This window comes from Astatotilapia calliptera, chromosome 15, assembly GCF_900246225.1.
Source record: "Astatotilapia calliptera chromosome 15, fAstCal1.2, whole genome shotgun sequence".
NCBI lineage: Eukaryota > Metazoa > Chordata > Actinopteri > Cichliformes > Cichlidae > Astatotilapia > Astatotilapia calliptera.
This window is the reverse complement of record NC_039316.1, coordinates 24,133,205-24,151,697: the sequence shown is the minus strand read 5'-3', so window position 1 is coordinate 24,151,697 and position 18,493 is coordinate 24,133,205. Positions and strand designations below refer to the sequence as shown.

Sequence of the window (18,493 nt, the reverse complement as noted above, 5' to 3'; positions counted from 1 at the left end):
GTCTGTTTTTATATGTTTTTGTGGTGATGCGTTTTAATCGTTTGTTTCACATAGGAGTGTTTTGTCGTCGTCGTTGTTGTTTTTGCTATCATTTTTGTGTCTTTTGGTAATTTTTGTGTGTGTTGCGAGACAGTTTTTGTCTACAATCTTGTTTCTCTGTTACATAGGCGTTTTATTTCCTTTTCTTTTGCTCTGTCCATTCCAAGGTGTTTTTCTCTTTTAAGATTATTTTTGTCTTCTTAAAAGTGTAGAAAGTTGTTTCATGGTCATTTTATATTTGTTTAGGTAAATGTGTGCTGCTTTCACGTGGTTTTGTGTCTTCTGTAATATTTTGCATACACTTATTTTTGCCTACTCATTGCATGCAGATGCTTGAGTCTTTTTTTTTTTTTTTGTCTATTTCTGGTAGTTTTGTGTCTTCGTCATTACTGATGTCTCTTTGTAGATCCTTTGTGTATTTGTGTCTCTTTGAAGTGTTTTTGTTCTTGTTGTGGTTTGTGTCTATTTATGGTATTTGCCATCTCCTGTGGTGCTTTCTTTTCTCTTTGATGTAGATCTCAAGATGAGACCTGGGGTCTCCCGGGTTTCCTCCTCCGGGTACTCCGGCTTCCTACCACAGCTGTGTCTGTTTGGTGTGGATGCAAAGTGGATGAAGCATTTCAGGGAATAAAACAAAAAGATGCGTGAAAAGTGCTTTGAGTGATCAGTAAGAGCAGAAAAGCATCTGATGAGGTTATATGTGATGTATTCAGTCTGTGTCAGTCAGAAACGCTAGACTCGAGTCTACGAGGCTTTATTTAAAGTTTGAAATAATAAGACTGTACAAGCTCAGGCTGTTAGAGCAGCTGGAGAAAGCCCTGCCTGAGTGGCTGCTCTTGATTTAAAAACTCTGGAAAGAAGCCAGGAAGTAAAGCAGGCGCTGGTTTTATCTTCTTAAAGACAATCATGATGAGGGCTTCGGCTTCCATCAACACATAAAACACTTAATTTATATTTAATGCTTTGATGCTGTAAAGGTTTCATGGTAAGTGGAAGGACAAAACACCGCAGAGGAGTCATGAATGTTTTATTGTCTGTAATGGGACGCTGGTTAGAAAACTGAAAGCTGAGAGCAGCGCTTCAAACAAACCACCTGATGCAGCAGGCGACCTTCAACAAACTGAACTTGCTTCATGTTGATCACTGCGAGGAGCCACACCTGAGTGAGGACACACAGCAGGTCCAGATGTTTCTGCTCACTGGCATATCAAACTAAAAGAATCAAACAGCTGGTTAGTCACCTTTCTGGACTTTCCTAGGATGGTGACGGGACCGGTTCGGTTTGCCTGTCTGCATGGATGTGTTTTTATGTGACGTGGGGCTCGATCCAATTAAGAAGAGAAAATCTGGAGTTGACTGGTTCAGACGTAATATCTTTACTGTTCCACGATTGGTCGAAAGTGGACATCTCACATCTCTTAAGAACGCTGCCTGCTAAAAAAAACCACATATATAAAATAAAGTCACCAGCAGGACTGAACAGAGCAAATTAGAAAGAACCTTCCACTGGATAATTACTACAGCGATTAATTTGGTTCAAGGGATTTAACACTAGCTGATGCAGCTGCAGTGAGCAACTCTGGTGGTCGTGGGAAAAGACGTTATACTCCGAGATTATCAGCCAAGAGCCTTTGTCATAGCCCAACAGCCTCTAACTGAGCATCAGAGGCCTGACATGGAGACGTCCACCTTCCAGACTTGAGCGTGAAATCCTGAAGATGAATTCAAAACTTGGATTTTTAGGGAGTGAACTAAATTATTGCTGAGGAAAGACCAGGCACTGTTAACACCAGACTTACTGTGAAGCATGGGGGTGATAGCATTATGTGTGGGGTTGCTTCTCAGGTTCACAGATTGGTCTGATATGAAGGGAACTAATTAACGCAGGTTCACACAGAGACGTTCAAAGTCCTCTCGGCATCTAGGCGGCCCAGATGAAACAGCCAGGAGTGAAGCAGCTCCTTAATCTGCTAGTTCAGGGGTGGGCAATTCCAGGGCTCGAGGGCCGGTGTCCTGCGGGTTTTAGATCTCACCTTGGGTCAACACACCTGAATCACATGATTAGTTCGTTACCAGGCCTCTGGAGAACTTCAGGACATGTTGAGGAGCTAATTTAGCCATTTAAATCAGCTGTGTTGGTTCAAGGACACATCTAAAACCTGCAGGGACACTGGCCCTCGAGGCCTGGAGTTGCCCACCCCTGGGCTAGTTCAGCAGCGTCTAGAGCAGGGGTGGCCAACTCCAGGCACTCCTTGCAAGTCAAGGAAGACATTCAGGTAGATGGATGAGGTCACAGAAAACTCCAAACATTGGTGAAAACAAAATTCAGCAGAGTTGATGTTTGACATACCTGCTTCATTTCACTTACAGTGGCTTGCAAAAGTATTCGGCTCCTTTGAACTTTTCCACATTTTGTCAGCCACAAACATGAATCAATTTTATTGGAATTCCACATGAAAGACCAACACAAAGTGGTGTACAATCAGACATGATTTTCGTTCCACTTCGTTTTTAACAAATAAATAACTGAGAAGTGGGGTGTGTGCAATTATTCAGCCCCCTGAGTCAATACTTCGTAGAACCACCTTTTGCTGCAATTACAGCTGCCAGTCTTTTAGGGTATGTCTCTACCAGCTCTGCACATCTGAATGTGTACGGAAAGGACAAAGGACATGTGAGGGGGCTGAATAATTACACACACCCCACTTTGCAGTTATTTATTTGTAAAAAATGTTTGGAATCATGTATGATTTTCGTTCCACTTCTCACGTGTACACCACTTTGTGTACAATAAAATTGATTCATGTTTGTGGCTGTAATGTGACAAAAGGTGGAAAAGTTCAAGGGGGCCGAATACCTTTTCAAGCCACTGTATATCAACAGCACGTAGCTGGGAGGATATTTTCCTGCTACATTTACACCCCTCCCACATCACGCTCAAACCAAACCTCCACCTGAAGCTGGAGCCCGGATCAGCTGACCGGCGGTCCGCGCTGTGACGGTGGGTGTCGATGTTGTGGCTGAGGAAACAAATGAGAAGCTAAGGCAGAGGAAGTGCTCTTGCTTCAAAAGTTTTCTTTTAATGCTGAAAATTTATCCACTCCACATGGAAGAGACACAACAAGCACTGAACTACGACCGTGTGATTCACGAGCTGGAAATCAACTCTCCAAAAACTGTTTCTCTCCTCAGACGGGTGGATCCTTATAACTTAGACAGCAATTTTCTGTTCTTTTATTCTTCTCCTTCTGTTTGTCTACACAAACCTGAAAGCTTAGAAAATAACCAATGCGAGAGCGAGACAGTATCTTCTGCAGGGATCCTCCTGCAGAGAGAAGAACATCTATGAAACATAACTTAACGGGGCACTCCATGAATGACTCGTATAACAGTAAATTACAAAGGCAGCGGGAGAAACTCCGGCGTATTTACACTTCATCATTTATTCAGTACAAAGTTCAGGTGTGGTCTGTGGTTAACGGAGGGAGGTGAGGAACGTTTCAGACACGTCAAAGTGAAACCAGCAGCGTACAATCAGGTCCACGCCCCCCTCCCACGCCAAACAGGAGGGGGGTGAGGTGGATTCAGGGTCTAATGGGTACGTTTGGCAGTCTGCCGTTCAACCCAGATGTCTCTTCGATCTCCGGCTCCTCTGGGGAGCCTGGCGGAGCCTCGACCTGGTCAGACTCCTTCTTGTCCAGTTCCTGCTGAGCTTGAATCTTTCGGATAAGCTCCTTGATCTCCTCGCGCTTCGTTTTCATCCTCTGCTGAGGGAACCACTCCAACAGGTTCATTGGCAGGTGGAAGCTGGGAATCGGATTCTGTACGGAAAGGACGAAGGACAAATGTCACTTACAGAGCAGCCTGAATTTTCAACTCCTGACCAGAACTGCACCGATGTCCAACTCTATAAAGCTCTCACCTCAAAGAAGCTCTCCACATACTGCAGGATGTAAACGCCACAGTCGCTGAAGTTGTCCTGCTGAGGGACGCGTGGGCTGGAACCCTTCATGACGTCCTTCCCAAAACTCCTTTGAGTGCCTTTACGCACCTCCCACTCTACCTCCAGGTACCTAAAACAAACGCAGACGCAGTCAGACGCCACGAAACCCACAGAGCAGGTCCGAGTAGCCTCAACGTTAAAGCATTTTATGCACTCCAAGCAGATTACTTCTATGATTGATAAATGGAGGCAACTGATTGGTCGCTGGGAAGATGCGTCAGCACAGGTGCTGTGTGTGTGTGTGTGTGTGTGTGTGTGTGTGTGTGTGTGTGTGTGTGTGTGTGTGTGTGTGTGTGTGTAAGCAGAGGACTGCAGAACTCGAATAAGTGATTTTCATACAGTTTGGGTTTCTCATAAATATTTATGCTGACATTCTTGATTAGGTTTAAAATGTGTGTTTAACACAGTAATGATGATTTTGTGCAAACAGCAACAGGTAATCAAATAACTGATGACTGTGCAGCAGCTTTTTAAAAAGAAATCTTCTGCTATAAAAACTGTAAATTTTACAACAAACAATAAAAACAACTTTCTGAACTTTCCAGCCATGACTCCAAGTATTCGCTGGTATGTGGATTTTTTTTTTTTTTTTTTTTTTTTTAATTTCTCCCACACCATACAGGGAGTGCAGAATTATTAGGCAAGTTGTATTTGTGAGGAATAATTTTATTATTGAACAACCATGTTCTCAATGAACCCAAAAAACTCATTAATATCAAAGCTGAATGTTTTTGGAAGTAGTTTTTAGTTTTAGCTATTTTAGGGGGATATCTGTGTGTGCAGGTGACTATTACTGTGCATAATTATTAGGCAACTTAACAAAAAACAAATATATACCCATTTCAATTATTTATTTTTACCAGTGAAACCAATATAACATCTGCACATTCACAAATATACATTTCTGACATTCAAAAACAAAACAAAAACAATCAGCGACCAATATAGCCACCTTTCTTTGCAAGGACACTCAAAAGCCTGCCATCCATGGATTCTGTCAGTGTTTTGATCTGTTCACCATCAACATTGCGTGCAGCAGCAACCACAGCCTCCCAGACACTGTTCAGAGAGGTGTACTGTTTTCCCTCCTTGTAAATCTCACATTTGATGATGGACCACAGGTTCTCAATGGGGTTCAGATCAGGTGAACAAGGAGGCCATGTCATTAGTTTTTCTTCTTTTATACCCTTTCTTGCCAGCCACGCTGTGGAGTACTTGGACGCGTGTGATGGAGCATTGTCCTGCATGAAAATCACGTTTTTCTTGAAGGATGCAGACTTCTTCCTGTACCACTGCTTGAAGAAGGTGTCTTCCAGAAACTGGCAGTAGGACTGGGAGTTGAGCTTGACTCCATCCTCAACCCGAAAAGGCCCCACAAGCTCATCTTTGATGATACCAGCCCAAACCAGTACTCCACCTCCACCTTGCTGGCGTCTGAGTCGGACTGGAGCTCTCTTCCCTTTACCAATCCAGCCACGGGCCCATCCATCTGGCCCATCAAGACTCGCTCTCATTTCATCAGTCCATAAAACCTTAGAAAAACCAGTCTTGAGATATTTCTTGGCCCAGTCTTGACGTTTCAGCTTGTGTGTCTTGTTCAGTGGTGGTCGTCTTTCAGCCTTTCTTACCTTGGCCATGTCTCTGAGTATTGCACACCTTGTGCTTTTGGGCACTCCAGTGATGTTGCAGCTCTGAAATATGGCCAAACTGGTGGCAAGTGGCATCTTGGCAGCTGCACGCTTGACTTTTCTCAGTTCATGGGCAGTTATTTTGCGCCTTGGTTTTTCCACACGCTTCTTGCGACCCTGTTGACTATTTTGAATGAAACGCTTGATTGTTCGATGATCACGCTTCAGAAGCTTTGCAATTTTGAGACTGCTGCATCCCTCTGCAAGATATCTCACTATTTTTGACTTTTCTGAGCCTGTCAAGTCCTTCTTTTGACCCATTTTGCCAAAGGAAAGGACGTCGCCTAATAATTATGCACACCTGATATAGGGTGTTGATGTCATTAGACCACACCCCTTCTCATTACAGAGATGCACATGACCTAATATGCTTAATTGGTAGTAGGCTTTCGAGCCTATACAGCTTGGAGTAAGACAACATGCATGAAGAGGATGATGTGGACAAAATACTCATTTGCCTAATAATTCTGCACTCCCTGTACAAGGTCTTCATCAGGCCCCATCTTAATCACCTTATAGTACCATATCACCTCATTAGAGCTCTTCGCTCTCGCTCTGCAGGCCTACTTGTTGTTCCTAGAGTATTTAAAAGTAGAATGGGAGGGAGAGCCTTCAGTTTTCAGGCCCCTCTTCTGTGGAACCAGCTTCTAGTTTGGATTCAGGAGACAGACACCATCTCTTTGATAATGTTTGTCTCCTCTAAGATTAGGCATCAAACTTAGCTGACTGCAGCATCGGGTTTCTTTGGTTGTGTTCTGTATTAACTTGAAGCTGCGGTAAAGACACACTCATTGTTTTGGTTGCAGAGTAGCACAGCTACAGGTGAGCAGGTCCAAGATTTTAAAATTACATTTTTGTCAGTTTACTCCTTTTAATTAACCATAAAGACTTTATAATACCATTTTATTTAATTCAGTTAAGTTAGGCATTTATTAATGCTATGCAAAAGTAATGAGCATTTTAGGCTATAGTGCTAAAAGAATATATTAGTAGAAATAACATAATATATAAATAAATCAGTGACTGTAAAAATAAATAACTGGATACCTAGAGTTGTTTCCTGTGATAGAGGGGGCTAATCGTGTAAGACAAGCTATATAGAAATGATCATTGGCCTATTTTCATACGACATGGACTTAAACAGTGACGAATACCAGGAATGAGCCAGATGTTTGTCAGTGCAGATGTGGACACTCACTCTCTCAGAGTTTTGACCACGGTGGATCGAGCCGGGCCTCTCAGGGAGTCCATGATGAGAATACAAGGCCTGAAAGAGAGAACACACGATTGTGTGAGCGAGGGCTCGCTCTGCTCTTTGCTTCAGCAGGGCAGCGGCGCCCTCTGCAGGTGGAATAGCAGCAGTGCGTGCACTCACTGTTTGCAAAGGCTCTGTTTGGTTGTCAGGCTCGAGGCGTCGGAGCCGAGACCATCTTCAGCCAGAGTCCCGTCCTCGCTGCACTCGTCCTGCACAGACACAGAACTCATTGAGTGTGTGTACGTACACACACACACACACACACACACACACACACACACACACACAGGAAACACTCAATGAAGGCTGAAGCACCTGACAGGAGCTCTGGTCATCGGAGAAGGTGTAGGGGTCGTCGTCCATTTTTCCTGAACCGTAGCACATACTGATTCTGTGCAATCCGCCTAGAAATCGCAGAAACCAATCAACAGATTATTAAACAGAAGAAAACTTGAATACAAACTTTCATCAAACCCTCAGCAGGGTGAGAAGGGTGTGATGAAGATGCCTCTGTGAGGCAAACTCCCTGCTACGCCGTTGTGTGCAACATGTAGCTTTGTTTTCATTAAATGCCTCTCGAGAGACGAACGTTTCAAACTTCACCACATTCTGGTGTATTAAGTAAGTTTAACTACCCCGTGTTTCTCTGAAACGCCCTTACTGAACCACTGGTCAGAGCCCCGGTGCTCGACTCACTCGTGTATTGTTGCTCGCCGTTGACCTGGCCGTTCCCTGACATTGCAGAGGGCTCTTGCTGCCCACCCTCCGTGAATGCAGGGCTTTCAGTAGCGAGTTCGCCATCAGTCAGATCGTCCAAGGACCCCTCCGGAGCTCCTCCGGGTGAAAGCTGCTCCGAGGAGCTGTCCAGCCCGTCTCTGTCGGGAGACAGAGGCCGGCAGTGGTCCGGGATGTTCTCCTCAGACTCTGCGGTGAGGGTGGCGGGAAACAGGCTGTGGTACAGCGGGTTCTGCTCAAGCACCGGACGGTCAAGGCCCGGGAAGCAGATAACGGCCAGGTACCAGTGCGCTCTGAGGAAATAGAAACAGAGCTTCCGTCATTCAGCATTTCAACGGCTTCACAGGACCAAAGCTTCCCATGAAAAACAGCCGAGTACAGATCCAGACACTCACGACTCATTGATAGGAACGAAAATAAAATCCTTCTGGAATAGATCAACATGTCGAGTCCACGTCTTTACCCTGTTGTGCTTCCTTTTCTGGATGCTGGGAAACCAAAAGAAGTCAGGTTTAGGAGTCAAACCGTCAGACAATTATCTTTAAAAACATCCGGTGCAGGCAGAGGCGACACTCACGGCAGGTTTGTTGTGTCCGGGGCGTTCCTGCGCTCTCTCTGGTTCAGCCGTTTGTAGAAGAAAGAGCTGAACACATGGATTCTTTGTGCATCTTCTTTTTTTAACTTCTCTAAAACTAAATATCTAAACAGGACAGGAAGAAAATGTCACCGAAAATGATCTCAGCCTTAAAAAACAAAACAAACAAAAAAAACCCCAGAATGATCTTGAGTATAGACGACATGAAAACTTACTTTAAATAAAAGTCTATGATAACATCGTTAAGGAATTCCCCATCATTAAGGCAGTGCAGGTCTTCATTAGTGACGGTTATTCCACCTTTGGCTGGAGGAGGAGGGTACACCATTAACCTGCAACACAGAGATGAGGGTAACAGCAGCGCCATCGACAGGGCAAACAGTTAAACGACTCCTGATACTGAAAAGTAAACGTGACGCTGTGATTTAAACTGCAGGATTAGTTTTGAATTGAACAGGTCAACAAGCCCTGCAGGGGGCAGCAGAGGTGCTCACTTGATGATTGGTCCGGAGAAGGTGGGCTGCAGGTCGGTCATGTCGTCTTCATCATCTTCAAAGAAGGCGCTGGTCTGCTGTCGGGTGGCCATCCGCGTGCGCACAGGCATGCTGACGGATGCTACGGGGGAGACCTGTGAAGCCTTGGTTACTGGGGAGGAGGCGGGGGTGAGTTTGGGTGGGGTGTGTACCGGCGTCACCTGCAGAGAGCAAAGAAGAGAAGAAAGAAAAAAAGAAATAAAAGGTAGCGCAATATTTAAAAAAAAAAAAAAAAAAGGAAAAGAAATCTGGCTTTTAATCTTAAACTGTTTGACCAGCTGCAGTCACTGTGGTATAACACAATACCACATAAATATGACCATATAGATAAATTGATTATGGCGTGTTTTTATATATAAAAACACGCCATAATCAATTTATTTTTCAGCCCTGGGGGTGGATAGTGGATATGAGTCATCAGGTGTTAAGGATGGGTACCGGTATCTGGTGCAATTATGGCACCGGTTCTGTCATAAGCGGTAGTAACCAGACCGAAAAGCAGCGCACATTTCGGTGCTTTATTTCGGTGTTTTTTTCCCCCTGAGATGTCATACAATTTGAATTCTAGCCAATCATTTTACCTTTCCGAGGATAGTAGGCGGGCCCAGGTACGTACGTTCTTTTAGAGCAGAGCTACAGATTAAAAATGCCCAAAGCAAAGCGGTCAAAAGTCTGGCTGTACTCCACAGCAAAAGATGCAAACTCAGCAGCCTGCAACAAGTGCTTTAAGCTGATACTGTGCAAAGGAGGTAACGCCTTGAATCTCATGAAACACCTGGTGACGCATATCAGGGTTTTTTAAAGCCGAGAAATGCACCGTATTTGGTAGCTTGCTGCAAGAACTCACACCGAGCACATCTACTGCGGGTGTGGTGCCTGTTATCGGACCCGGAGTTAGCAACATCCCCCAAGAACCCGAAGAGGAGAGTCCTGGCCCCTAGCCCTGCCAGTGTAGCAGAAATGATGATGGATGATGATGGCAGCAGCAGCCGTTCTTCTCTGGGCGAGTAGCTTAATGTTGTTCGTGTGTAATTTACGTTGAGTATGCTAACCACGTTATTACATTAATGCATGTAAGGTGAACTAGCAAACACTGTCGTAGTTACATGCGGCTGTCTTCTTGTTTGATGGCAGATACGCCCTTCACCCTGGCCAAAAAGGCTAAAATGACCAAAGAAAAAGTGGGAAACAGCTGAACATGAGAGGTTTAGGACAAAGTTTGTGTTCTCCATTCTTTAAGCACTGGTTCGAGCACAGTTTCAAAAGTACCGGTTTGGTACTGGTATCGGATAAAACCTAAACGATACCCATCCCCAGAGGGCGTCCAGTTTACTGCATAAATGTAATACTGGTACATATAAACGTTAACCTCGAACATTACATAAGCCCAGTTTTGACTTTATTTTGAGATCTGCAGGTTTCCCACCTTCTCCTCCCTCTGCTTTGTTGCCTTGTTGTAGTTGACGAGTCGGATGTTGGCCTCCTCGAAGGGCAGCTTGGCAGGGAAGGGGATGAGTTTGTTGGTCCTGCCGATCTCGCCCAGGATGTCCTCCAGGATCATCTGCTCCTTCATCGGCAAGCCGTTCTCGAAGATGAGGACGATGTACTTCTCGTCCGACTCTGGCGGCGAGAAGGGGTAGCGGTCTGACTTCAGTTTACTTTGACTCAGCGTGAAGACACGTCAATGCCACGCCGCCAAGGAAACATTTGTGTACTCACCGTCTCCTGTGCAGTCGTACCACTGGCCTCCCTTCTCCTTGGACATGTTGAGCTGAGTGCGCAGGCGCTGGCACTCCTGCGGGGTCGTCTGGAAGAACAAGACGGGAAGTTTCCGCACGTTGCACCACTCGCAGCTGATCAGCTCCGACGCCTGAAGGCACACCTTCTCTACAGTGCCGCGCTCTGAGCCTGAAGGTGGACAAATGGACACATTTCAGGAAAACAAACAAAAAAAACGAACAGGGACGCCATGAGGGTGCGTTTGCGTAAACAACAACTTTATTTTCACGTTTGCTGAAGCTCAGAGTTTCTGTCCTCCACATGTTTTCATCGGTTTATAAAAGAGAGATCACAGGTTCATTTAAGTGTTATTAATTATTAGGAAATGTACACCAAACACCTGCCCCTGACACCCTGCGGGCTTCCTCCACCCTGATGTCATGTGATTTATTTAATCATTTATCTGATCAGTGGCAGCGTGCTGCAGTCTGCTGCAGTTTCAGGGTTTTTTTCTCCCCCTAGTAACAGCTCTGATCTCTGCTGACGAGCACAAAGAGGAAACTGCACAGCTGCATTTCTCTGAAGTAGAGCTGGGCGATATGAGATTTTTTCATATCACGATATGTTTTTTTCATTTCAGGCGATAACGATATCTATCACGATATAAGCCAAATAACTATATTTGTAAGATTTAATTGTGCCGTTGCTCACAAGTAAAATGTGAAATAATCAGCAGCTTGTTCTTATTTAAATATTTATTTCCCATAATAAGTTCAACAGGGTAGATGTACTTAAGGAACATGAGACTTTTTCAGATAAATAAAGGCAAATATTGCAAACTACACAAAAGGCAGCCGCTAAAGCGTTTAAGTTTCAAAATAGAACAAACGAAACAGACTAAATTGTCAATTCCACTTAGAAACAAAATATTAATTCTAAAAATAAATCTTAGTTTGTTTTACAGAAGAACAGACAAAACTGACTAACTTTTGTCAATATCAAATAAACTGAGAACTAAAAGGAAATTCTCAATCTCTCCTTGTTGTATAGCTGAGCTTTTCAAACAGTTTTAACAGTTACTTTAGTCTGACAAAAGCCGAATGACGAATTAGCGCTTCCATTCAGAGACTGAGGCTACGTCCACACGTACACGGGTATTTTTGAAAACGGAGATTTTCCATTTTTGGTTTAAACAAATAATCCCGTCCACACATAAAGGCAGAAATGAAGGGAAACGCTGCTATGAACATGCCAAAGCAGCAGGTGGCGCTAGATTCCTAACCGTGCGGAAATGTTGGCCAACCAGAAGTCTAGAAGCCTCGGTGGGAAAAAGTAAACAAAGCTGGGGCATAGAAGCAGAACCGAGTCGTATGTGTGGACGGACAGTAACTGTGTGTACATGTAAGCATTTAAACACTGCAGAGAGTAGAATTAACAGTATTGTAGAAATTCATTTCACTGAAACAATAACGTGGCGCACAGTGTGACGCATGCACCAGTTTATTGTATTTCCAGACTTGCTTTCGGCACATTTACAGCGCACGCTACTCTGTTTTTTGTCAGACTTGAAATAGCCGAAATACCTTCACACTACGGAACTTCTATGGCTCTTCCGTTCGACAATCTCTCCGGCATTGGAACCATCATCTGTTTTCTCTTCGGTCACGCTCGGTTGATTTTTCTAGTCGGCACACTTATTTCCTCCATTACCCGCTGGCTGCTTCCCAAACAAACACACGTGCGGCTTGGCACTTGTGCTGTACGTAACAAGTCACGCGACGTGACGCTGCGGCTGTGATTGGTTCGGCTCTGCGCTACTTAATTTGGATTGGCTGACTTTTTTTTTTTTAGGAGGACAAGAGCGGCGAGGTCTATCGCGATAGCTTAATTTCTCTATCGAGTAAAAGTTATATCGCGATACATATCGTTATCGTACTATCGCCCAGCTCTACTCTGAAGCAATGTTCAGCGTCCATCATCATCTTCCTCCTCTCTGCGAGTTATTTAATGCCATCATTAGTGCGGCTTCATACCTTCGGTCTCCAGCTGGATGTGCTCGATGGAAAACTGAGGAGACAAAAGAACAAGACAGACTAATTTATTCTCACCGGACTCAGGATTCGATCAGTTTTTAAATTTGAGGCTTAAATCTCAGGTTTTAAAACATTTTTATTTTTACATTGTACATCGGTAGAGGCTAAGCCTACGCTTGAAGCCACTGAGGTGTTTGATGGCAGGGGTGATGCGATGCCACCGTTATGAATTTTCTTGTCACAGTCCAATAACTCCAGCCGTACTTATCGCATCTGTTTAACATCTTTATTGCATTCCATCGGTTGTTTTAGTTATTCAAACTTTCTTTATCCAACATCATTTATCATAAAAATCACAACAGTGCAGCGGTCACAAGCTGTTTGTTTCTTCTGACCAATAACACCTGACACCAATTACCCGTGTCTACCTTAAATGCAGTTCCATAAACACGCCATACCTTAACACACAAAAAGTGACCCCTAGCGTCACACATAAGGTAACACCACAAAAAATGGCAACTACAATTACGGTACATCTAATTAAATCTGTTTATTTAATCTGCCAGAAGTCTAAATCTTATTTATTATTTATTTATTTATTTATTTATTTACCAGCAGATTTGTCTACTGTAGATCCTTATAACTCTTCTAATACAAATTCAGTCATTTTTCACATATCAGCAGTTTATGTCTTGCTGCTGGTAAGTGTTTAAAACTCTTCTTAGAATACTAACATAAAAGATCATTTAATGAAAAATAGACCCCTTCATCCCCCACCGCTGATTTTTTTTTTGGTTTGTATAATAGCTTACACTACAAAATTCATACTTTGAAAATCATCCAAGTTAAAGTCCCTGAGAGAACACAGAAGTGGAGTGAAAGTATAAACACACTCAAGTTCTGTGTAAAAACTGCAATCGAATTAATTTCTCTTTATCAGGATTTAATTATCCTAAGCTAACCCAGAGGTTCCCCTGTGTGCTCACATGAAAGAGATGGCACTGCAGCATCCCAATCACAGTTATGGGTAAGTGGCTGTTTTCACAAATAACGTGAAACTGCACTACGAGAGTGACATGCTAAAGGTGCATGCTTAAGCTCTTTGGTCAGTAAGACATCACTAGCTGTTTCTGGGTCCAAATTCTGCTTCAGGTCCCAAAGTCAAACAAACACTGCAGCATCACTGACAGTTACAGACGGTCTACTTTCTTTCATCTGTAATAAAGTGATCAGTGTGGCTGCTCTACCAGGTGCAACAATAAAGTTTAACATCCAGACATCCATGAAAACAGAATTTATGAAATTTAATGGAGTTAGAAGTTAGCTTTCTAGTTTCCACCTAAACATATTAGATACAAGTTCTGAGTTTCTGACTCAGAGATTTCTGACAAAATTAAAACGTACAGCTCTGCCATCACTTCAAATATAAATGGAGACAGAAAACTAAACAGCAGTGACGTTTGTAGGGTTACTGAAGTTGGGCTAGCTCATATATAATGCTGTGCTATGTGGTGGCTAGCTACACAGCTATGGTTAACATAATATAAACACATTTAAGCTGGAGGATGAACGCTAACTTTTTTCCACTTGATAAAAGTTAACGTGAGCGTTCTCGGTGGTCAGGGACAAATGCAATCACATGGCAGGATGCTGTAAACGGACCAAACATCAGTCAGGAGAACAACTGAGATAATCCATCCACAATCTGACGTTAGTCATTCATATACACTGCTGCATAGGCTGGGCTGTAGTTACATCATAAGGTTTTAAAAACTGAGCTTTAAAACGTGCTGCCGATGAATAGTGGTAATAAAAACAGAGGCCGACGGTGATCACTGAAGCTGTAAGCTGACAGACTTCCCAACATCTCAAAAATTTGACTAAATCAGCGTAAGAAGAAAAGTGTTTCATTTTCATTTTGTTTCAAAGGTCTGACATTCAATAATACAAATAAAAACCAGCATTAAAGTGCAGGCTTAGAGAATGTCAGCAGGAGCAAAGAGCTGGTTTAGGATCAGGTATTAATGCTCATAGGAACAACTAAACTGTTTGTAGCCAATTGGAAAAGATCAAATAGTAAAGCTGCATCTCGGAGTTCTACTTCTTATTGATCGTGAGGGAAATGCAAAGACATCAGACGCTTCACGCCCTCCTGCTCTCTACACACAGATCCGAGGGATCTTCCGGGAATGGTGATGCTATTTTCTGGAGAATTGATTGGTCATTAAGAAAGTGAATACATGGGCCTTAAATGGAAAGCACTCTGGTTGATATGACGTTTGAAAAGGCACTCTGACGTTTTCTCCAGTGAATCATCAGAAAACACACAAAGCATCTTAATTACCGAAGCTCGTTCGTGTTCCTCTACATCACAGACGTGACGCAGGTTTAGACTGTGACTCTAAGTGGGTGAAAATTGACTTGGATGCAGTTTGTAAAGCTTAAATGTGTTTTTTCCAGCCCTGAAAATGTAATGATTCCAGCTTCTGCACTCAGAGGGCTCAAAACGTGAGAAAAATGATTAAGAAGCACCAAATCTGAGACCCACCCTCTATGAATCTTAACTCTGAAAATCTTCAAATCCTGCACGGTTTCATCAATCAAACCAAAGGTGGTGTGCTGACACAATTCAGCTGATCCTGATCCCGAGACTGAAAACTACATTTCTATAAAAACTGGAGAGACTCACGACGACGGGCTTCGTCACCATCCTGCGTAGAGATCCCACTCTTACGCTCCGACACTCCAGGATGATGCTGTCGCACAGGCTGGACTCAATTTTGGGTTTCTTCGTCCTCGGTGAGAACTGCTCGGGAGGTTGATTCCCAAACTGTGGAAGAAAAGAAGGAAAAGCATCAGTTATCTGCGGTGAAGCTACAGGAGGAATCGGACGAGCCCCAAAAACATCCCACCACGTCTCACCTGATCTTTCATCCGCGCTCGCCGAGGTATCGTGATCTTCGTGCTCACCATTTCTTCAAAGAAGTCCAGGTTCACCTCCTCCTCCTCTGCGACGCTTTTCACTGCCGCTTCCACCCTGCCTCCGGAGGGCGCCGGAGAGGAGTGAGCGGAGTCGGCGGGTCGAGGGGAAACGCTGTCCAGTCTGTTGACGCTTCCTGTGCTGGCGTTGTCGGCCTCTTCCTCCTCCTCATCACTGGACAGGACGACTGAGGGGAACATGAAACCCTGTTAAACGTCTCTCCGCTGGCTCATTTTCAGCTTTGTGCCTGAAGTGAGCGGAAACCTTTCAACCACACGACATTACTCATATGTGCAAAAAGCAAACCACACAAATCTGGACCTGCATGAGGAGTGATGTAGATTTTCAGGTTGTGTCTTTTCAAACACGGCAGAACTAGAAGCACATAATTTTTCTAGCTTTTTAAAAATGCACTTCCACTGGTGGAATAATTACTGTACATTCTTGCTATAAGCCTTTAAAATGTCAGCTCGGTCTCTCAGCGTCTCCGGTTGATACGAAGCCTCCGATGTTTGAGCTCTGTGCAGCTCTAGCAGCCAAACACGTGGACAAACAAAATGACTACGAATCTGATCCCTCGATGAACTTTAACTCTGAGAATCTTCAAATCCTGCACGGCTTCATTAAACAAACTGAAGGTGGTGTGCAGACATGAATCGGCTAATCCCGATCGGTCACCAGGCGAAAACTGCATTTCTGTAAAAACTGGAGACACTCTCGACGACGGGCTTCAAGCACGAGGACAAACAGCTACTGAAAATAAGTCTGAGAGCTTTCAATCACCGAGTTTCTATCAAACTAAAAATATGAGAGACGTGGGATCAACTTCAGGACAGGCAGTTAAAGTAAAAGCCCAGAACATCTCATTTAATCAATCAAAAGGACGCCTTATCCCAGTATGATAAACTATGCAAAACCCAAAAGTAAACAGGAAGCAAGTCGACAAATTAATTGGTTTTTCCATCCTGAGCCCCCAAAAATGTGGAACTTCTAGGGGAAGTCTTTTAAAGCTTCTATCTCGGAGAGAAAAACAGGAAAGGTACTGGATATGAAAATATAAAATGGTAAATGGCCTGTATTTGTATAGCGCTTTACTAGTCCCTAAGGACCCCAAAGCGCTTTACATATCCAGTCATCCACCCATTCACACACTGGTGATGGCAAGCTACATTGTAGCCACAGCCACCCTGGGGCGCACTGACAGAGGCGAGGCTGCCGGACACTGGCGCCACCGGGCCCTCTGACCACCACCAGTAGGCAACAGGTGAAGTGTCTTGCCCAAGGACACAACAACCGAGACTGTCCAAGCCGGGGCTCGAACCGGCAACCTTCTGATTACAAGACGAACTCCCAACTCTTGAGCCACGATCACCCGAAACCAAATCCTTCAAAAGCAGAAAAGCCATCTTAAATTACAGAGACTACTTGTTAATCTCATTTTACTGTACTTACTTATTTGCAGTTACTTATTAAATATTTTTTACACTTTCCTGTCAACATCAGCCACAAAGTGATGCACGACGAGTGAATTCATCATCTCCACACTCTGCTTTACCTAGAAGCTCGATGAAAAGCTCGGATGCTTTACTCACTAGGATCGTTCAGTTCGTGCTGCTGTGCCGCCGTCGCCGTCCTCGTAGCTTTGGGTGGGTTTCTGGCCGCGCAGCAGCTCGACGTCCCTGCTAACAGGGGTGTCCTCCCGTTGTTCAGAGGCAGCAGGGTCCCCCTGGTGGTCGCGAGCCGTGTGGACAGGGCGTCCCCGCGGGGAACCCTTGCGGTCACGACCGGTTTGTAAAAGTTTTGCTGCAGGCTGTTTGGTCCAGAGGAGGGCTGGGATCTGATGGAGGGCCGCAGGGCCGGGGTGGGCAGCGTAGTCTGCTGGCACGGCGGCGTCGATAGATTGTTCCCACAGTTCTGACACTTGCTGCTGTCGTTACTCGGTTTGTTGCACTTCACACACATCCTCGAGCAGACGGTCGACCGGAGAGGCTGCCGACATAAAACACTCATTAGAGGTGATAAAAGGTTTTGTTCTGGTCACTACAACAATCTGAAAGTTACAAGCAGATGATTTAATTACAGATTTTCTTCTTTATTCCACTGAAGACGAGAGTCTGTATGAGTGAGAATTAATGAAATTGTTTCAGCTCCAAAACTACGAGTTAAACGGGATCAGAAGGAAGAAGGTGGACAAAACTTAAAGAGGCTAAAAAAATAAAGTTATGTGCAGCAGAAGCAAGCAGTGAACATAACATGGAATCAGATATGGTGACCTTACTAGGAAAAACTGTTTATTTACCCATTCAGGAATCTGAGTCAGCATCTTAAACCAATATTTACTTTACAACTCCTGTGACACATAACAGCTGCCAAGCTCAGCCTCTTAAAGCTTTTTTTCACACATGTACTCCGACCTTTAACCGCCAAGACTAACATAGCTGCAGTTCCTTTAATGTCCACCAGAGGCTCCAGCAGGGGGTCAGCCCCATAGAAATAAAGGTGTGAAAACTCGGCTGTTCATTTGTGTTCAGGCTTGATGTTTAGTGGACCTGTCTAAAGGATGTGTTGCTGGAGCCTTCTGAAGTACTTTTACTGTGCAGTTAGCAGTACTAACAGACTGTCTAAGACACCTGTACTCCAGATTTGGTTTAGTGCTTTCAAAACTGACCAAACACCACATTAAATAATTTGTCTTGATTCAACTGAATCATCCAGGTCTGGAAATGTTGATTCATGTGGATGTAGTGTTTGGTCCTCAGACTGAGGATGAGTGACAAAATGTTTTTTCCCCACTGAAAATGATAAAACAAACCCCTCATACATGCAATCACCTCTGTTACTGTTGGGTGGTGTCGATTTTTGTCCCCACAGTCGATTATTTCACAGCCAAAAGTCTGATTTCTCGTTTAAATG

The 18,493-nt window shown here is 44.1% G+C and overlaps 1 protein-coding gene across 2 annotated transcripts in view; it reads right to left on the bottom strand.

Annotated features, from left to right (window-relative positions):
- Positions 1-3,094: 3,094 nt before the first annotated feature.
- Positions 3,095-18,493, bottom strand: part of senp6a (SUMO specific peptidase 6a) — a 29,792-nt gene continuing 14,393 nt past the window's right edge. For both annotated transcript variants that reach the window (XM_026194821.1, XM_026194822.1), the window contains 16 exons: positions 17,173-17,569; positions 15,523-15,767; positions 15,290-15,430; positions 12,601-12,634; positions 10,568-10,756; positions 10,275-10,468; positions 8,810-9,009; positions 8,531-8,647; positions 8,298-8,420; positions 8,116-8,208; positions 7,682-8,013; positions 7,301-7,389; positions 7,106-7,194; positions 6,929-6,997; positions 3,962-4,112; positions 3,095-3,860 (listed from right to left, as the gene is read on the bottom strand). In XM_026194821.1, coding sequence (XP_026050606.1) covers positions 3,624-3,860; positions 3,962-4,112; positions 6,929-6,997; positions 7,106-7,194; positions 7,301-7,389; positions 7,682-8,013; positions 8,116-8,208; positions 8,298-8,420; positions 8,531-8,647; positions 8,810-9,009; positions 10,275-10,468; positions 10,568-10,756; positions 12,601-12,634; positions 15,290-15,430; positions 15,523-15,767; positions 17,173-17,569 — 2,700 coding nt within the window. In that variant the 3' untranslated portion in view covers positions 3,095-3,623. The remainder of the gene's footprint in view (positions 3,861-3,961; positions 4,113-6,928; positions 6,998-7,105; positions 7,195-7,300; positions 7,390-7,681; positions 8,014-8,115; positions 8,209-8,297; positions 8,421-8,530; positions 8,648-8,809; positions 9,010-10,274; positions 10,469-10,567; positions 10,757-12,600; positions 12,635-15,289; positions 15,431-15,522; positions 15,768-17,172; positions 17,570-18,493) is intronic.